Genomic DNA, 20,832 nt, shown 5'->3' on the forward strand with positions numbered 1-20,832 from the left:
TTGGGACTACTCTGCTACTTCACAGGTTTATCAGGATGACACCAGTGCTGGGGATGCCTTACCTGAGGCCTCACCTCGCCGAGATTCTTTTGAGATATTGTTCAGCACTCTCAAGCAGATGCAAGGGGAGGCAAGATCTGAAAGCCGTAGAGCAAGACAGGCCTCAAAGAAAATTCAGAACACCCTGAGGAAGGTGAATAAACTGTACTATGAAATTGCGGTCAGAGTAACGGAGGTCGAGGAACGAACAGGCAAACTGGAGGATCAAGTCAGAGCAGGAGAAATTGGCGGAGGACATGCGGTGGAAGATGGAAGATTTCAAAAATAGGCAGAGACGGAACAATGTTAGATTGTTGGGTGGGGCAGAAGGGTCAGAAGGGCCGGACACTAGGCAGTTTGTGGTAAATCTGCTAAGGGGGGCCTTTCCGGAGTCTAAGTGGCAGTGGGAAAGGGAGGTACAGAGGGCACACAGGTTCCCATTTATGCTGAAGAAGGGTCGAGGTACAGGGGGCACAGGGGGTGATGGTCAGGGGGTCCTGCCTAGGGCAATTCTAGTTAATATTGGGAATTTTCTGTTGAGACAAGAGATTATGGACAAGGCAAGACCAGACAGCAGGCGGTCATTCGAAGGCACCACCTTCTTCGCTAGATCTGATTTTTGTCATGTCACTGTAGAGAGGAGGTGGAAGCTCAGACAGATGATTGCCCCCTTTCAGGCCCTGGGCTCAGAAGCGTACCTCCTCTTCCCTGCGAGGCTCAAGGTAGTTGTAAAGGGGAAAGTATGGATGTTCTCTTCGGAGATTAAAGCTCAGCAATTTTTGGAAGAGATTAAAAAGCACAAAGGTGGTTAGTGGGCTGGAACTACGGAGGCTCTGAAGTCTGTATGGGATATTTTGTTGATTATAGGTACAAGAATATGGGGTAGCACAGCATAGGTTGGCGGAAGGCGGGAGAGGGAAGCGATTGGCACAATTCAAGGCGACCACACATTGGTCTCTTGACCTATTTGCCTGTAAGAGGGGGGTAGGGGGGAACGGGGTGAAATAGGTACACGAAGTCACGGTATCCTTTGGTTGACACAACACACTTTTGCATGGAATAAATTACAAGGTATACAGTACATGAAAGATAATACATGGCAACAACAGTTGCAGGATTTTCTCAATGAACCAGCAGCTCTATTTGTAGGTCAGGTGATGTATCTGTATGGCATGTAGAATCGCCTCGATAAATGTGTGTGGGCTTAATGAAGTAAATAAGAGGCTCAGAGTGGCTGCACTTCTTAAAACACTGCGTCTTGATTTGGTTTGTCTGGAGGAAACCCACATAGAGGGTGCAAAAATATATCTTCTGGAGCAACTGGGGTTTACAGTATTAGCGAACTCCAAGCAAGGGACGAAAACTAAAGGGGTGGCAGTGCTAGGGAGAAACGGGGATATAATAGTGAAAAGGAAGAAGGAAGATCAATGGGGGAGTGTTAGAATCAGATGTCTCTGGTTGGTGCGTACTTGCGACAAGCAGGGGCCTCCTCCTCTAGTCAGGGCAAGGGAACTACTCCTTCGAATAACCCCTGCTCACCCTCTAGGTAGTGTGGCGTGAGCAGACAAGGCTAATCTTCAGGGCGATAGTTAGTTAAGCATTTATGATCACGCACAGTAAACCCACTGATCCACCACAAATGGACAACAGTCGTAAGGTTGTATCAAAAATACGTAGACTTTATATAAAAGATAAACTCAAGCAGAATTATCACAAGACATATAACGTTTAGCGATTTGAGGACCACCAGATTTAAATAAGCAATTTAATCCTTAAATGTTCGTTGTTCAGCAAGGTACGATGACAGGGAAAACAGAACGTTGCGGACCCTGGATCCGATATGAACTCGAGACAGAGTTCGGTGTACCTTGCTCGTGGATGTCCGAGGTGTTTCAGGCGTGGCTACTGGTGAGGGCGGACCCGGGACGAGGCCGACGGTTCTCCAGAGGATCTCTCTGGCTCGGAGCCCCCTTGAGGTACGAGGTGGGTGAGCAGGACTGTGGAAGGTTGTGGCGATCCGGGGTCGCGCTCTCGGACAGACATGTGCAGCACCAGGCTTCCGGTACCACTGTACGGGGAGGCCTTTCTTGGTATGCAGGAGGGCAAAGCGAGACAGTCGGGTACGTTACGACGTACGGACCGTCCGAGGCTATCAGATGCGCTCCGTGCAGATTCCGGCGGGAGAAGATGAGAGGCGCACAACGCGCTCCGTAGCAGGCGAGGTGACAGGAGAGCGGGCGGCCCGGCACTGAAGCGAAGAGCGAATCAGGGATGAGCGGGGCTCTCTGCGGCGGGGCGACCAGGCTCCGAGCTGTCACGACCATGGAGGGCGAAGGCACTAGTCACAACTCTGGCGAGGGAATAAGAACTTAAGGCCCAACAGCAGATGGGCACAGGCAGAAGGGAACCCAATGGTCCTGGGGTTCCGGTCAGGGGGCAAGCTCGTGATCAAGCCCTTGGAGACCGTTTCAGGCACAAGTCTACAAAGTCCTCTCTGGTCTTTTCCTCTCCATTCTCAGCAAGGCACCACTGCAGGCCAGTCTTACAGGATACAGACTGGTTTCCGTCCTTCAGCTTCTCTTGGTACTTCTAGTCAGGCAGAGGTTCGTCGTGGTCAAAACTGGATCTGATTTGTAAGGAGCGGAGCTTCTATATTTATACTGCGTTTCTTTTGTCTTTGCAGGCCAGGGGGCCTGAGCCTAGTTTAACCCGGTCTTGGAGTACTCTGTTTACAGGTAGCTGCCGTCTTCTTTCAGGGTGCAGGGCAGGGACATCAGACGCTCCGCAGGAGGTGGAGCCAGCATTGTGGTGGTGGAGCACAACCCTATTCGGAGTCAAGGACTACTCCGCCCACCCATCCTGGTGTAAGCACCCTATTCACCACCTGGAGGCCCAGACTGTCCCCGGGAAATCCCCAGCCCTGTCACTCATACAAACCAGACAACAGATACACATCCTGGCAGAGGCGGGCTGAATAGTTAGGCGAGCAAAGGCTAACTTTCTAAAAGTAGCATTTGCAAACACAGGATATTAAAATAAACCTTGCTAAAGGAAGTATTTTATTATTCTGAGTTCAGGCATACTAAACTCGACCTGCCAACGTGTTCCCTGAGCCTGCCGGGACTATAGCGTGTAATAGTTCCGGCAGCCCATCTTGGCCTAAGAGAACAGGCAGCCCTTCAGTAGTGAAGAACGAAAAGGGCGGCAATTCACTGCTAGGACAGGCCACACTCTAGACTTGTCCTACCTTACGCTTTCAATGCACCCTGCCCGTAGGCCTACCATAGGGGTGACTGATATGAAGGTTAGGAAAGGTTTAGGGACTGGCAAGTGTGGGCACTTGCGCAGTCAGCGTGACAGTACCACACTGCACGTAGGTTCTGCAATGGCAGACCTTAGACACATGTTACAGGGCCGCTTCTGTGGGTGGCGCAACCAGCGCTGCAAGCCCACTAGCGGCATTTGTATCTACAAGCCCCGGCACTCCTCGTGCACTTTACTGGGGACTGCCAGTAAACCAAATAGGCCAATCGTGGAAATCAATTACGGATACACTTTACATTGGGGAGAGCATATGCACTTTAGCACTGGTCAGCAGTGGTAAAGTGCCCAGAGTCATTAAAACAACAAAAACAGGTCGGAGAGAATATTGGAAGAAGGCAAAAAGTTCAGGGATGACCCTGCCGAGAGGACCAGGTCCAACAGGGAGGTGGGTAATTTTGGAATTAGTTTTTAAAGGGGTGACTATCACGTTGGTCACAATCTACGGGTCTACAGAGGATGATCCAGATGTTTTTCAGTATCTGAATGTTGAACTGGCGCAGTGGCCCGAACCAGTGCCGAGAGGACCAGGTCCAACAGGGAGGTGGGTACTTTTGGAATTAGTTTTTAAAGGGGTGACTATAACGTTGGTCACAATCTACGGGTCTACAGAGGATGATCCAGATGTTTTTCAGTATCTGAATGTTGAACTGGCGCAGTGGCCCGAACCAATTGTATGTTGCGGAGATCTAAATCTACATGACCCCTGTAGCTCATTTTTGCAACCCGGGCGACAGTACCTAGGGAGGAAAAAGAAGACGTACAGAGCACTTTCAGATATGGTGTTTCATAACTCCCTGGAAGACCCCTGGATGAAGTGGCATCCGCACCTAGATGGCATTACCTTTTTTTCAGCCCCCCATAAAGTCATGGTTAGATTGGATTATTTTTTAATTTCAAATAGTTTGATTACTAGTTCAAAAATTGAAAGACAACCCCGGATTATATCAGATCGTAGCCCATTAGTTCTGACACTAAGGTTGGGTCAGGTTCAAAGGAAAGTTATACAATGGACTTTTGAACGAGTGCTATTGCAAGATCAGGCATATCGGGCATATATTGTAACATGGATTAAGGATTTTTGGGATATAAATAGAGGGACAGCACCTCCGGGGGTGGTATGGGACTCTTTTAAGATTGAGTCAGGGGGGAGACACTGAGTGTTGTATTGTCCACCCAAAAGAAGGAGAAATTAAATTCAGAAGAATTACATCAAAACCTTTTGAAGGTGGAAGCAGATTTAGCAGTAGCTATACGCCAGAACTCCCCGCTGGACCAGCACCTGCTTAGTGTTATTGCACTTAGAGCAGAAGCCCTCGAAGGAATTGCCAAAAAAACAGCTGAGAAATATCTGGTCAAAAAGGAGAATGCATACGAATTAAGTGAAAGAGTGGTCCATATCTTAGCCACTCGGACTAGGCAGAGAGTAGCTACATCCAATATTAAGAAGATCATAGATGTGCAGGGCAACTCTATTACAGAAGCAGATCAGGTGAGGAAAGTCTTTAGACAATTTTATACGGATATTTATGCCTCTGATAATATAGGGGGTGCGGTGGAGACAAAAGGATATCTGAGGGATATACTTCATCCGGAGCTCTCTATGGATGATAAGGAGGAGCTAGAAGCTACATTTCAATTGGAGGAATTTGTTTCGGCTCTTGGTAGCCTCCCGTCGGGGAAGGCAGCGGGTACGGACCAGATTCCGGTGGAATTTTTTAAAGTATTTCAAAAAGCGCTATTAGTAGAGATGTTTAATATTATGCTGCTGGCACAGAAGGGGGATTCGGTTCCTGAGTCCTGGGGAGGTGCCGACATCATTGTGATAGCATAAAAAGTAAACCTCCAACGGCTCCAGGCTCATACCGGCCGATTACATTAATCAATGCCGATGTAAAAGTTTATTCTAATATGCTGGCCAAAAGACTATCACGGGTTGTTGAGTGTTTGGTAAGCCCCTCCCAGCATGGGTTTATTCCAGGAAAAGGTACGACACAGCATGTCAGGCAAGTAGTTACGATGTTTGACGCAGCAGGTACCCTGGAAGACCCTATGGCAGCACTGTTTTTAGATGCAGAGAAAGCGTTTGATAGGGTCTCCTGGGGCTACCTATGGTCTGTCATGAGGTGGAGTGGCATAGGCGAGGGATTCATAAAGGCCATATAGACTTTACATAAAGATCCGACGGCCAAGATTAGGGTCAACAGGAGGCACTCGGCAGTGGTTAAGATCAGTCGGGGGACCAGGCAGGGTTGTCCTTCATCTCCTCTGTTGTTTGCGCTTTATTTGGACCAGTTCCTGCGCAGATTAGAAAGAAATTCAGAGATTCCGGCAATGTGTGTAAACGGCTGCTTGATAAATACTTTGGCTTACGCTGATGATGTGGCCATTCTGACACCCAACCCTGCAGGGGCTATTAGGGAGGTGGAAGTGGAGGCTCAAAGATTTGGACAGGTTTCGGGATACAGCCTGAATAGCTCGAAAAAGCAGATTGTGGAAAATAGGTATTCTAGATGCAATGACGCTAGGGTTGTTGGTTCAGTGGTATACCTGGGAGTGGCGATATTGGCAAATCTGGATGCTGTGGTAGGAAACAATATGGCTCCACTAATGTCGCGGGTAAAAGCAGATTTAGAAAGGATGAATAACCTATACCTGTCACTAGTGGGCTGCACTAATGTAATAAAGATGTTGATACTCCCAAAGTTACTTTACCTTTTTAGATATATCCCTTTATTTTTTTAAGCTAGCTGGTTCAACGCATTGGAAGCAATTTTGAATAGATTCATTTGGGCGCAGGGTAAGACGCGTAGGGCCTATAGGTTTATCTCCCTCCCGAGAGAGAGGGGTGGGTGGGGAGCCCCAGATTTTAGACTTTATTATATGGCGGCAGCCTTACAATATATGCAGGGGCTAATTGGAGGGGCGAATCTTGACCGAAAAGTTACCAGCTTCTCTACGGAAGTGTATTCAGTAGTTCTAGGGGCAGAAGCGGGAAACTGCTTTCTAAATTCCATCAATTTTGGATATTTTAAAAGAACAAGGTTCAAGACGATTGCCGCCGCCGTCAAGATTTGGAATGCCTTTTTGAAGAAGTCAAGATTGGGGAGTTACAATAGATACATTAGGCTGTATAAAAATAGGTCATTCCCTCCAGCAGAATTTGCAGACCTAACAATGGCAGAGTGGCCGGCAAGGGGGATCACACAGATTGGGGATTTTTTTAGCTCAGATGGGGTGTTTCAGTTTATTGACTTAAGAAACAAGTACGGTATTGATAACAGAGGCTTTTTTAAGTACCTCCAGATCAGGAGTTTCTTAGGCAGTAAGCAGGGAGGGCCAGCTGGATTTGGTAGGAATGAGATTCCCGAGAAAATAAAGTTCTCTGGGGACTGTACGATCCGATTCTTTTACGCAAGCTTGGTAAAAGGGAAAATTGATGATTTGGAAAAATATTGTAACAAATAGGTGGAGAAATTGGGTGGCGATCCAGATTGGTTCCAGGAATCATTGGAATTAGGTCGAACAGTTCTGTGTTCATCCCCTCTACAGTCCCAACATTATAAAACCCTATATTCATTGTATTTCACGCCAGCCAGGATTGCAAAGCGGGGTGGCACCACGGGTATCTCTTGTTCCCGTTGTAATTCCCTAGAAGCAGATAGTGTGCACATTTTTGCCACCTGTCCCCAACTGCATACACTTGTGAGAGATATAGAGGTCTTTTTGGGTAGGTCATTAGGTATCCAAATAACGCTTACTTCACCCTGGATCCTTCTTGGGGTTAGTCCAGATGGGGATGACGCACTGTGGGAATTCATGTTTGTAGCAATGGCAGTGTATAGATTAACAATAGCTAGGGCTTGGCTCGATAAAAACCCTCCGGTAATGCAAACTTGGTTGGCTAATTTGCTGGCTGCATACAATTTGGAGAAGAATATTTATGCACGGAAAGGCAGGAGAGGAAGGATCCTAGGTGTGAGAATATGGGAGCTAGGAAACAGATGGAAGGAGGGACTGGGTTTCCACAGAGTTTGATAAAATGTATATATATTTGTAATGAAACTGCAACTAATCCTTTTTTTTCTTGTTTTTTTTTAATGTAATGAATATGCACTGTATACGTATAAAGGTTATGAATTGATGAAATATATGAAATAATCATGATGAAAGTGTGCATAACTTGGTAAATAAAAATATATTTAAAAAAAAAAAGAGAGACCCTTACTGGTTCTTATGTTGTGATTGTGGTCTTATTACTAGTGGTAGGCACCTACTTACTACTACTAATGAACCACATTCCAACATTAGCCGTACTTTCTTTTGTCCTATTTCAATCAACCATTGGCTCAGCGATCATTAAAAAGCCCATGAAGGTCACTGGATTCCAAAGAGCCTGCTGCCTGGCCCAAAACGGAACTTCAGAATGTTTTGGAAAAAGGTAACGCACAAAGGGCAAGAACACAATAGCAATAGAGTCATTATTGCATTGAAGTTGTGTTGCTAAGAATTCTCAATTGTGCCAGGATTTGCTACATCTGGTAAAAGTGTGGAAGTTATATGGTAATAGTGCAAGTTTTCCAAATGGCACAAGAGGTAAAAAAAAAAAAAAGAACTAGGCCCAACCTGATTGATAACAGGCATTACCTCCTCGTCCGTCTTCCTCGCCACAGTATTAACCATTGAGGCTCCGGCTCCCATTGAAACTCCAAGCAAAACTTAGCGCTCTAGTATCCCTCTCCCTCCCTCCAAGATGGCCCCCAGTGGCTACAGCCAATCCCATAAAAGGATACAGAAAACAGCCAAACAACCTGTTTTTTGGTTTTTGCCCTTCTCCGAGTGCTGTGTACCTGCGCTGCAGGTGAGTGTGGCTGGGTCCAGCATTGGCTGGTCTCTGGTCACCATGGGGTTTGGTGTTGGGGGAATGTTGGTTATGTGTCTTTTATGTGGTTTTCTGTTCCCCTCATATGCCTGTTTTACCAGGTCCCGCTCTAGCGGACTCTGGGTTTCCGGGGGGTTTGTTCGTTTTGGGACCGCCCGCTGTCTGCCTCTTGTTTTGTTTCTACGGGGATGCGAGCGTCTTTGACCTGCTTTAGCGGTCTTTTTATTCATTGGGATTTTCTGTTTAGACGCACGTCCTGCACAGCGGACATTGCACGATAATACCCCCGTTGGCTAGCGGTGCTGCTAAGCTGCTTAGTTTTGCCATACCTGTTTCCTCATGGTGGTCCGCTGCATGTTTCTTCCGGGGGGGGGTCTGTTGGCTTTTTTAGGGCGGCACGTCGGACTTCCTCCGTTTTTTTATGCTCTGTTAGGGGCGTGCAGTGGGAGGGTTTGTTGGTTGCCATGGCGCATGTTTTTTACCGGTGTTGTTTGATGTTTTCTGCTTGTCTGTTTCATTTGCGTTTTGCTGGTCATGGAGGGTGGTTTTTCAGCTGGGGATGCTCCTGGCTCTTTGGATATGGCTTCTGGTTCTGGCATTACGATACTTTCTTTGGATATATTGCAGAAGATGATTGATTCTGCCGTGGCTGCTGCTTTGCAGGACAAGGTGGCTGTTCCTCCTGCTAAGAAGGTGAAGGCTGATGATGCTCCTGCTCTTGACTCTGAGACGGAGGAGGATGTTGACGTTAGGGGCCTTTTTGTGCAGGGTGCCGACCTTAAGGTGGTGCTTGGTCACATTCGCAAGAATTTGGTTTTCCCTGATTCTATTGTGCCTTTGGAGGATGATTTGTTTGCGCAATATCAGCGTCCTGAACCTGAATCTTTGCCCCTTCATTCTTCTGTGTTAAAGATTTTGGAATCTGAATGGAAGGATGTGGACAAGGGCTCTTTTCCGCGTTTTTTGAATAAACGTTATTCCTTGCAGGACTTTTCAGTGAAATTTCCTTCCTCCGTTAAAGTTGATTCCTTGATGGCTAGTATGTCATCTCATGGGACTGTTGTTTCTGAGGATTCCTCTCCTGCTGACCCTGTGGATCGTAAGGTGAATGGGGCAGTGAAACGCACTTTTGCTGCTGCTAATTTTTCCATCCGGGCGGCGGCCTATTCTTCTTACGCCATTCAGTCTTTGCTTGAAGATTTTTTGTCGTTGGCTGAATTGTTGGACCAGGGGGAAGATGTGTCTTGTACGCTGGCTATGATGGAGCAACAGGTTTGTCTCCTTTCTGAAGTGTCGTTTGATTTCTTGGGGGAGGCTGCTTCTGCAGCAGGGTCTTCTGTCGCTGCTGGAAGGCAATTTTGGCTCTGCTCCTGGAAAGCTGATGCTACACAGAAGGGTCTGTTGGTGAAGATCACATTTACTGGTGTTAAGCTGTTTGGTTCCCCATTAGATGATATGGTGAAGAAAACAGCAGAAGTCCGAAAGCTGCTTGCTCCTGACCGGGCTGGTCGCTTCCGTGCTTTTGGTTCCTAGAGGGCTTTTGGTCCTTCACGGAGGGGCCGTGCGAGTCAGCCCTTTCGTGGGAGGGGGCATGGCCGGGGTGCTCCTTCCTTTGACAAGTCCCGGTTCTCCGGCGCTTCTGCTTCCTTCTCCCCTGCTTCAAAATGATGTCTGGATTGCTCCTGGAGTGGGTCCGGTTGGGGGTCGTCTAGGTTTCTTCCGGGACTCTTGGAGCGAGACAGTTTCGGATCAGTGGGTCCTTCGGGTGATTTCGGAGGGTTTTCGTCTTGGGTTTACCCAGACTCTCCCAGACTGTTTCAGGTCCACTCCTTGTCCCAGAGACGCTCTGAAGAGGGTGGCGCTTTTGGAAGGCATCGATACCCTTGTGCAAAAGAGAGCGGCGATTCCGGTACTGGGAGATCAATTGGGGTTGGGAGTGTATTCCATTCTGTTCCTGGTGTCAAAACGCACAGGGGATCTCAGGCCTGTGATGGATTTGAAATGGGTGAATATTTTCGTTCCACATCAAAAGTTCAAGATGGTTTCTCTGCAGGTGATCCTTCCTCTTGTTTCTGAAGGGGATTTTCTGGCCTCGATAGACTTGAGGGATGCATATCTCCATGTGCCTGTGCACCCCGACTCTCAGAAGTTTCTGCAGTTCTGCGTCCTGGGTCGGCACTATCAGTTCCAGGTATTACCCTTTGGGCTCTGCTCTTCACCCAGGGTTTTTACTAAGGTTCTGGCCCCTCCTATTGGCCATTTGCATGGGGAGGGCATTAGCGTTTTTCCTTATCTGGATGATATTTTGATTTCTGCTTCCTCTCTTTCTAAGGTGGAGTTGCATGTACGGAGGGTGTGCCATGTCCTGGAGCATCACAGATTCCTGGTGAAAGTCCCGAAGTCCTCCCTGGTTCCTGCTCAGGAATTGACTTACATTGGGGCACTTTTCAAGATTCTATTGGGGATGGTGTTCCTGCCCCCTGCTCTGATTCTGTCTCTGGTCGCTACTGTTCATTCCCTGTTGTTGGGGCCTTCTCATCCTGTGAGCCTGTGGTTGAGGGTGCAGGGTCTGATGTCTGCTTCTTTGTTGACGGTGCCGTGGGCTCGACTTCACATGTGTCCGGTGGTGTCTCATATTTTGTTGCATTGGGACCCCTGTTCCCTAGATATGAATGTTTTGATTGCAGTGTCCTCCGAAATTCGGGTTGTCCTGAGTTGGTGGTTGGACGTGGTTCATCTGTTCGGGGTTTCCCCTTTCTGGTTGTTCCGTCTCGGATTCTCACTACCGATGCCAGCCTGTTGGGTTGGGGTGCTACTCTGGGAGATTCGACGACGCAAGGGGTTTGGTCTCATTCTATGATCTCCTGTTCCTCCAACTACAAGGAGCTGAAGGCTGTTCAGTTGGGCCTGTTGGCCTTCTCGGATCTTCTGTTGGTTCACCATGTGCAGGTCCGGACGGATAATCAAGTGGTTATGTCATATGTCAACCATCAAGGGGGTTGCAGGGTTCTCTCTCTCAGTTGCCTCAGTCGCCAGATTTGTTCTTGGGCGGAGTTGCACCTGGCGTCCCTGTCTACGATTTACCTACCTGGTCAGGAGAACACTGTGGCGGACTGTCTGAGCCGTGTGTTCCCCTCCATGGGTTCTTTGTCCCTGACGCACTTGATGTTCAGGAGGTTGAGGCGGATGTTTGGGTCTCCGATTGTAGACCTCTCTGCGTCCCAGTCCAATGCCAAGGTCCGCTGCTTTTGCACAATTATGCCTTGCCGGGATGCTTGGAGGGTGGATGCTCTGTCGTTCCATTGGCCGCAGGGCCTCTTGTATGCCTTTTCCCCTGTTCCCCTGATTCCGGCTGTCTTGCAGAAAATCAAGAGGGAGGGGTCTTTTGTCCTTCTGATTGTTCCGGGGTGGTGTCATCGCCCTTGGTATCCCCTGTTATTGGAATTGGCTGTGACACCGGGGTGGGCCTTGCCATTCGTGCCTTTCCCTCTGTTGGGCCCTCTACTTCCGCTGCCTATGTTCAGGTCCCTGGGTCTGTGGGCCTGGCTCTTAAGAGGGACTCCCTGATCCGGGGTGGTTGTTCGTTGGCTGTTGCTGGTGTTATTCAGCAGTCCCGGAGGCCCTCTACGTTAAAATCCTATGCTAAGCATTGGGACAACTTTGCTTCTTGGTGCTTTCGTCGCGGTCTGTCTGTGGCTTCTTTGGACCCGGCTCGCATTCTTGATTTCTGACTGACGGTTTTGAGTTGGGTTTGGCCATTTCTACTATTCGTGCTCAGTGGGCCGCCATTCGGGCATTTCATGTCCTTCCTTTGGTTTCGGAGGCTCCGTTGGTGGCGCTGCTTTTTAAGACTGTGTCTTTGCAGCTGCCCCGTCCTATCCTGTGTCCTCCTCCTTGGGACTTTCCTTTGGTTTTGCATTCTTTGCAATGTGCTCCTTTCAAGCCCTTGGAGACGGTTGACTTGAAGTTTTTGACCCTTAAAATCATCTTTCTTGTGGCTATTGCTTCTGCCAGGCGTATTGGGGAGTTGGGGGCTTTCCTGAGGTCTGCTCCATTTTTGGTTGTTTTGATGGATCGTGTGGTTTTGCGCCCTCATCCTACGTTTGTGCCAAAGGTTGATTCCTTATTTCATCGGTCTGCTGAGGTTGTCCTGCCTGTTCTTTGCCCCGATCCTTCCTCGGATGAGGAGTGTCTTTTACATCTATTGGATGTTCGACGTGCCTTGTTGATTTATTTATCACACATGTCTTCCTTCTGTAAGGTGGACAATTTATTTGTCAATTTTGGTTTGTCCCGTCAGGGCTTGAAGCCTTCCCTTTCCACGGTCAGTCGTTGGATTAAGGAGACTATTTTGTTGGTGTATGGTTCTGTTTCCGAGGTTCCTCTCTTCCGATTCAGGGCCGTTCCACCAGGTCTGTTGCTGTCTCTTGGGCGGCGTTTAAGGGGGTCTCCATGGAGGATGTTTGCAGGGCTGCCACTTGGTCGTCCCCTCATACCTTCATGTCCCATTACTGCCTTCTGGTTGGGGGTGGGGGCTCTGTTTCCTTTGCCTTTTCTGTGCTGACTGCTGGTGTTTCTTGAGGGGATTTCTTTTTTTTAATCTGTCTCTTGTTAATAAACTTGTTGTTTGACTGCCTTCGTGTTTTGGGCTGTTTTTTACTTTTATGAAGCTGATATGCTTTGGTATCGGCTCAATGGTTAATACTGTGACGAGGAAGACGGACGAGGGGGTAATGCCCCGGTTACTTACCGGTAATCTTCATTACTCCGAGTCCTTGTCTTCCTCGCCACAGTATAGTTTTCCTTCCCTCCCGGCCCTCTTGGTGGCTTCATGTCTGTGGCTTGGATTTCAGGTCGTTTGGCTGTTTTCTGTATCCCTTTATGGGATTGACTGTAGCCACTGGGGGCCATCTTGGAGGGAGGGAGAGGGAGACTAGAGCGCTAAGTTTTGCTTGGCGTTTCTGTGGGAGCCGGAGGCTCAATGGTTAATTCTGTGGCGAGGAAGACAAGGACACGGAGTAATGAAGATTACCGGTAAGTAACCGGGGCATTTGCTGACTGGGTTAAAGTATGGAGTCTGGACAAAATGTTATCAGCAGTGCTTCCCACATGTTTAAAATGATTTTACACTTTTTTGCCCCTCCTGTGTCCTTTTTATAATTAGGGCATTCCCCCGGACCTTTGAGGCTTTAGAGGAAATAGAGGAAGTATGTGAGATTTGAGGTATAATAGTGTCATTGCCCTTGGGTTCATTTAAGGGAGGCTGGGCAGGTACCTGATTGTTATGGTGATCACTAATACAGTACTGCAATGATGAGGTTTTACAGCAGACATGATAAATGCCCCACAATATAGAGTAATTACCCAACATATAGGACCAGATGTACGATGCATTTTTGTTGTTGCAAATAACTCAATACACAGAATCGGGCTCGTTCAGATAGCAAAAAATTTTTTTTCTTAAGCACAAACACTAAATAACAAGTTACCTAATTGCAATTTGGGTTTGCGACTCAATTCTGAGTTGGTACTTGGAAGGGCCATGTTTAGGGTGTCCCTTCCAAACACCGAAATGGAATGCTATGTAATAATGTTTTATGGTCACAAAAAGTTAATACTTTACCTCCTATAGAAGTGCAGTCAAATGTATTTGCAATGTTAAAAAAATAATAATTAAGGGATGATACAAGCTCTGTGTAAGCTGATGCTTAAAGTAAAGTTGCTGTATTTAAAGGCAATCACAGACATGGTGGTCTGCTGACCGCTGCAGGCCACCATCCCTGTGATGGCGGTGATTCTTAGTGAGTCGCAAATTGCAACATACCTTATTAATATTCATGAGGTAGGTCGATTTACAACCCACTAAAAATAGATAATTTGCAAATCAACCTATTAGTACATAAATCTATTCACAAAACAACAGTTTTATAAATCTGGCCAAAAATCTCTGCTATAACTGCACTCACTTGCGCCAATTATCTCTGAAGTTTCTCCTTTATCATGTTTCTCTCACAGCATCTTCTGCAGCATTTCTACTAGTTTTCACTTCTGTTTCACTAAATTATCCAATAATGTTACATTCTACATTTTGTCAGCTTACACACACTCTTCCCATTGTTCGAGTTAAACCTTTGATTAGATAGCAAAATAGGTCTATTATGTTTGTTACCAGAAGCCAAATTCTTAATATCAGGAAATTCATCGAATGATAACTCATAATCCAATTCACACTCCTCCAGTAGATCCTGGCCCACTGCAAATGACAAACAGATGCTGCAAGACATACTGTTTCTGAGAGAAAGGTTTGAATATGTTACTCCTTGTCCGAAACAGAATTAGACAGTCTCAGTGCATATGTAACAGATTGTAATATTGATACACAGAAAGAAAATTAAGTATTATCCCTATATTTTCCAATAGAAAAATCTCTATGAACTAACCTACTTTCTCTTATACCATACTAAGTTAAAAATAATTTTTTCATCTTCATTTTTTGCATGTCCTCCCAGATACCACAGACTCACTAGTACATTGATAAATATTAATAATATACTATTTGCAAAAACTGTGTTTAAAGTCAACCATAATTTTTGTTTGCAAGTAACCATTTTCATTGTATGTAAAATGTTCAATAACAAAAAATAAGCAGTATATTAACAAGGGAATGGCGAGCCTGACGTTAATCAGAAAATGCTAACACCACCATCCGCCATTCCGAAAAAGCAGGGATGAGTCGTATTTAGAAAGACACAGCACATCCCTGTAGTTTTCCTAGCGCTGGTGCTAAATTAAGCTGCCTAGCACCAACACAGGCATCCTTGCACCATAATGCAAGGGTGCCTGCGTTGAGGAAATGACTGTTTATGTGCAGAAAGGTGTCCCTTCCTTCACATAAACAATCACAAATGGCGATTTGAAAATTCTATGTGTGCTGCATTGTGAAGCACATATAGAAGTTGCAAATCGTCATTTTTAGGTCTTGCCTATTCGCGCTGCAATCGCTTTGCAAGGCATGCAGTATACACTATAGTGTGCAAGCTTCGTGGAAACTCCGGCTACTCTCCAGCCCATCTTCTTCATTGGCTTAGGTTATAAATACTGCCTTCTGATTTGTTTAAAGCTCGTTAGTCACTCCCCATGATAGCCTTGTCAGTAATTTGTATCCTTCCATTGCTACTGGCCCCTTCACAGCATAGACTATTTTCTTCTAGGGCCCCCGCAGTCCGATGCCTTCTTGCTGCCTCGTCGCCCGCACGCATTGCCATTTGCAATGCAATAGGTCTCACGTAAATGCGAGTCCTATTGCATTGCCAATGCTTGTTTTAAGAAGACCCCGGATGTAGTGTAAATTGGATGTACTCGAACTTCGCGTATCGATGAACTCTGACGTAGGGCAGTAATCAAACTTCGAGTAAATTCCTAATAGATCCATCCTTTTGTACTTTGTAACTTACTGTATGTATTTGTTTTTCTGCACACTCTTATATTTGGGTTATGCTGGTTGATCACTAGCACCACTTCTGTACTTTGTAACTTACTGTATGTATTTGTTTTTCTACACATGCGTACCACTATAGTGCATTCTCCCATACCCACCTAAACCACCATCCTAACATGGATCCTATCGGCAATCACACATATAAAATCAACTACCCACCGACACTCACCAAAAAAGCCGCTAAACGCTTTAAACACAACTTCCTTAGGTCACACCCTGAAACCCCCTTTGCTGACACCTACTTCTCACCGGTCAATGGATCCCTGAACACCAATATCATCTTCCACACCACACGCAGAGCTCAATGGAGAAAAGCGTTCCTCACCTTACTTACCGTCTCCTCCACCAGGAAATCCGCTCACAGCCTAACTCTCTCCATCACACCATCCCAACTCTTTCCAGGCAGAGCCACCATCACTATTTACAATAACGGGATTGTCCTATCTCAATCCACAGACAGGAACCTGGAACTACTAGACAACTTGTTCCCCACTTTCAAAGAGCACCTCTCCAATTCGCGGACCAACACTCATATCTCCTCCAGTCCCACCAACCATGACCTCACAGATCCCACCACCCACAACCCTTCCAACCTATTTCAGCGCCAGTTAGCTACTACATATTCCTCAATCAGGGACACACCTACCACCCCTGACATCTCATCTCCCACCCACAACCCCTCTATCCCAGTTCAGCACCAGGCAGTTGCCATACACGCCTCAAACACAGACACAGATCGCTCCCCCTCATACACCACTCACACCCCCACCCCCTCTACCAACCCTCGGACCTCCACACATACCATCAACACTCCTCTCACACCTACAGCTGTCATTAACACTCCTCTCACCCCTGACAGCACAGCTCCCACCCACAACACACCTAACCCAGTTCTGCACCAGAACAACGCGCACATCGACAAATCCCTCCCTTTATCCCCCCATTCTCAGTCCCCATTACCCTCTAACTAACTACGCAGAACACACCTCCTTTCTTAATTTAACTCCCCCTCCCCACAACAGGACCGTCTCCAATCCCATTTCCCCTCCTACTCTCAGCCCCCATCACCCTTCCTGCACCCCCACCACTACTATCAGTCTCCCAGCCTACACCTTGATCCCCCCGCCTACCATCAATGCCCCCACTCATATCACCAACCTCCTCCCTACCTCATCCACACCCCTCCTGCCCAAAACCTCTCTCTTCCCTGACACCATCCCGTACACTAACACAACGCAGCCCTGCTCGAACACCAGCCCACTAGAACTCTCCCACCTGCACGTGAATTCCCTGGTCAGTCATTCACCTTTGACTGCCACCCCCACCTCCACCACCTACCCCACGATGGACAGCATCATGGCCACCCTCACTCAGATCAAAGAAGACATACACATCATCAAAGAACTACTCTCCACACACCCCATACACCCTTCACCCACCTCCTCCTCCCCTCCCAACTTTTCCCCTACCCCTCCGGCTGACTCCCTCACACAACACGTCCCACACCGGGCGTCAATCCCTGCTCATATTCGCAGCAACTCCCCTCGTCACCCCTGCAACCCCTCACACACCTACACCTCCCCGCCCAACTTGTCCCGTCCCTTCCGATTAACTCTCTCACTCAACTCTCTCCACACCGGACCTCAATCCCAGCTCGCAATCGCAACAACCGCCCTCGTTGCACCCACAACCCTACTTCTGACCTCGACACACTCACCCTTCTCCGCTCCTATGACCCAGCCCCCCAAAATCACACAACCACCTCACACCTCACCATTCCCGCGATACACTCAAATCCCCTTAGACCCCCCACACTAAACAGCATATTCTCCATCCCCAATAACCTTAGAAAAGTCCCTCTCTCTCTAGAACCCTCTACCACCCTCAACACACCCCGTCTCAAATGCACTCTCCTCAACTGCAGATCGGCCTCGAAACATTCCGCCGCCATTGCTGATCTCCTCTTATCGCTGGACCTTGACCTAATCATCCTGACTGAAACCTGGCTAACTGAATCTTCGTCACCTATAATGGACATTCTGGTTCCTCCCAACTACCACATTATCAGGCTCGACAGATCAGGCAAAATAGGTGGTGGAATCGCATGCATCTACAGGAACAACCTCTCTGTTCTGAAAGTCAATTCCACCTCCCTACCATCCCCAACATCCTGGGAATACATCTGCCTCGACATTATTAGTGAAGGCAAACCGATATGCTCTCTTCACAGCATTTACCACCCACCCAGGGACAACCTCAACTTTTCCCAACAAATCATGGATATGATCTCAACCAATTCCGGACGGCAGCTCACCCAAATATACCTTGGTGACTTCAACCTCCACTGGAATGATCGCAATGACGCGGTGGTAAATAGTCTTAAAAATGTCCTCGATGCCCTTAACCTCACCCAAATATGCAACAGCCCGACCCACGAGAAAGGATCTATCCTCGACCTGATCATCTCCAAAGAGGACTCTATCCAACTCGAGTCCATCCAACCCTGTGACTGGTCAGATCATCATATTGTCACATTCTTCATCAATGAAAAAGTTAAAGTTAACCCGGCTCAACCCGCCAAGCCCAAAGTCTGGAAAAGAGACATGAAAAAACTCAACCCAGGCTCTTTGCCCCCTAACAGTCGCAAGCTCCTACTCCCACCGACAGGCGCTACGGACGTTCAAACCCTGACTGACCACTATCTCAACGCTATGACCTCAATAATTAATGAGGCTGCACCTATGCAGCTAAAAAGAGTCTCTACTAAAATCTCCAATCCATGGTACGAAGAGGAGTCTCAATGAGGATAGACGAGACATGCGAATGGCAGAACGCACCTGGAGATCAGCTCCCTCTGCACTGCACCTAAAAGCTCTGAAGGAAAAGAGAAACGCCTACTTCAGGAAAATAAAACGCTCAAAATCAGATTTCTTCAGCCTCCAGCTCGACCAAGCAAAAAAACGCCCGAGAAAACTGTTTGAGCTAATCAGATCACAATCCAAGGATCAACCCCAACCACTCAACACTGGGCGTGAAGCACCCTCCTGTGAAGACTTCGCTGCTTTCTTTATCCAAAAAACTGACAACATAAAGAGCGATCTCCTCATTGACGCAAGCCTCTACTCCAAACCCCAGTGCTTAGCACCCATTGAACCAAAAAACAATGCTACATGGTCAACCTTTGGCACATACACGGAAGAAGAAATTGGCAAACTGCTCAGCACCCTGAAACCATCCAATCACCTCATGGACCCCCTTCCTGCTACCGCAGTAAAAGACTTTACCCCTTTGCTTCTCCCTCTCTGGACTAAAATTATCAACAGCTCTCTCCAACAAGGAAGCATACCTGACTCTCTCAAAGTTGGACAAGTCACACCTCTTCTAAAGAAACCTACAGCCGACCCCTCTGATCTCAACAATTACCGTCCCATTACCAATATTCCCACTCTCGCCAAACTGCTGGAAAAATGCGCACAACTACAATTGACTAAACACATTGAACAATTTGATCTCCTCAATCCTCACCAGTCAGGCTTCCGAGCAGGACACAGTACAGAAACTGCTATGACTCACATAATTGACGACGCACTTCAAATGCTAGACCAAAACGACACCTGCCTCCTCATCCTTCTTGATCTCTCTTCAGCATTCGACACCGTTAAACATGAGAATTTACTAGAACTACTAAACACAAGAATGGGTTTATCTGGAACTGTTCTCAAGTGGTTCACTTCCTTTCTTCACAACAGGTCTCAGAAATTCAATAGCAACAACCTGATGTCCTCGCCAATACCTGTAACGCTAGGCGTCCCCCAAGGATCCTCTCTATCCCCAACTCTGTTCAACCTAGTTATGGAACCTCTGACCACCTTGCTACAAGCATCCAATGTACACTTTCACATGTACGCCGATGACACCCAACTTTATAACCAAATTACAATCCCCCAAAGACATCCTGCTCCTAAACTCAACGATCAGAGGCACCCAATCCTGGCGTGCCGATAATCATCTCAAACTCAATGCCCTGAAAACAGAGTTCCTTCTGATCTCACCTCCAGCGAAGATCGCCACCACTCAAATTTGGCTTAAACACCTAACCGCACTCAATGTCCAACCCACCATCGTGGACTCAGCAAAATCTTTAGGCATAACACTCGACACCAATCTCAACATGCAGCAACATATCAGCAAGGCAACAAAGGGAGCGAACTTCCAAATCAATACGCTGAGGAAACTTAAACCCTTCCTCCCAGCCAAAGACTTCCAAACCGCAGTACAAGCACTAGTCCTCCCTTGAATAGAATACGGCAGCATCGCCCTCTGCGGACTACCCCTAACTACAACCGCACCCCTAAGAGCTTCTCTAAACGCTGCAGCGAGACTCATCACTGGGTCAAAAAAGCACTCCCATATTACCCCTGACTTGAAATCCCTGAACTGGCTACCTTTTGAAGCCAGAATACATCTGAAAATCGCCTGCATGACACACAAGGCGGTACACCTAAACTCACCCGGCTACCTCGCTCAGAAGCTGACAATCTCTGGCGGAGCTAGAAACACTAGAGGCACAAACAATCTTCTGCTGAAACCTCGAAGATTCCGGAAGGAAAAAACATATAAGCGCTCCTTCTCAGGAATGGCGCCTAGGATCTGGAACTCACTCCCTCCCGAAACCAGGCTTATCTCTTCCACTACACTCTTTAAAAATGAAGTAAAAGCTATCCTCATGGCTAAATACACTTGAACTATTATCTCGAACTCTGTTAATACTCTGTACCGATCTGTACCACATGTTTGACCCCTTTGCTTATTTGTATTAGCTGTCTTATTACTCACATGATTGGCTTTGCAGCCACCTATTTGTACTGTTTGTTCTATTGATTTATCTGTCTGACTATGCTCCCTCATGTACCCCTTCTATGTAAAGCGCTCTGATATCTGCAAGGATCTTGTCCGCACTATATAAAACTTTCCAAAAAAAATAAAAAATCAACCTCAAAAAACAGATGGATGCACTACATTTAAGTACTCTCTGAACTTTAGTAAGAAATGAGTACTACTAGCAATAGGAAGAAAATAAAAGACTTGCGCG

The 20,832-nt window shown here is 47.1% G+C and overlaps 1 protein-coding gene across 13 annotated transcripts in view; it reads right to left on the reverse strand.

Moving 5' to 3' along the window:
* Positions 1-20,832, reverse strand: part of LOC144770773 (phospholipase A2 inhibitor NAI-like) — a 1,245,443-nt gene that overhangs the window by 334,061 nt on the left and 890,550 nt on the right. For 2 of the 13 annotated variants that reach the window (XM_078655524.1, XM_078655525.1), the window contains exon 7: positions 14,412-14,533. The exons of the other annotated variants lie outside the window; for them this stretch is intronic. In XM_078655524.1, coding sequence (XP_078511650.1) covers positions 14,412-14,533 — 122 coding nt within the window. The remainder of the gene's footprint in view (positions 1-14,411; positions 14,534-20,832) is intronic. 13 annotated transcript variants of the gene reach the window in all.

Source organism: Lissotriton helveticus, chromosome 7 (assembly GCF_964261635.1).
Source record: "Lissotriton helveticus chromosome 7, aLisHel1.1, whole genome shotgun sequence".
NCBI lineage: Eukaryota > Metazoa > Chordata > Amphibia > Caudata > Salamandridae > Lissotriton > Lissotriton helveticus.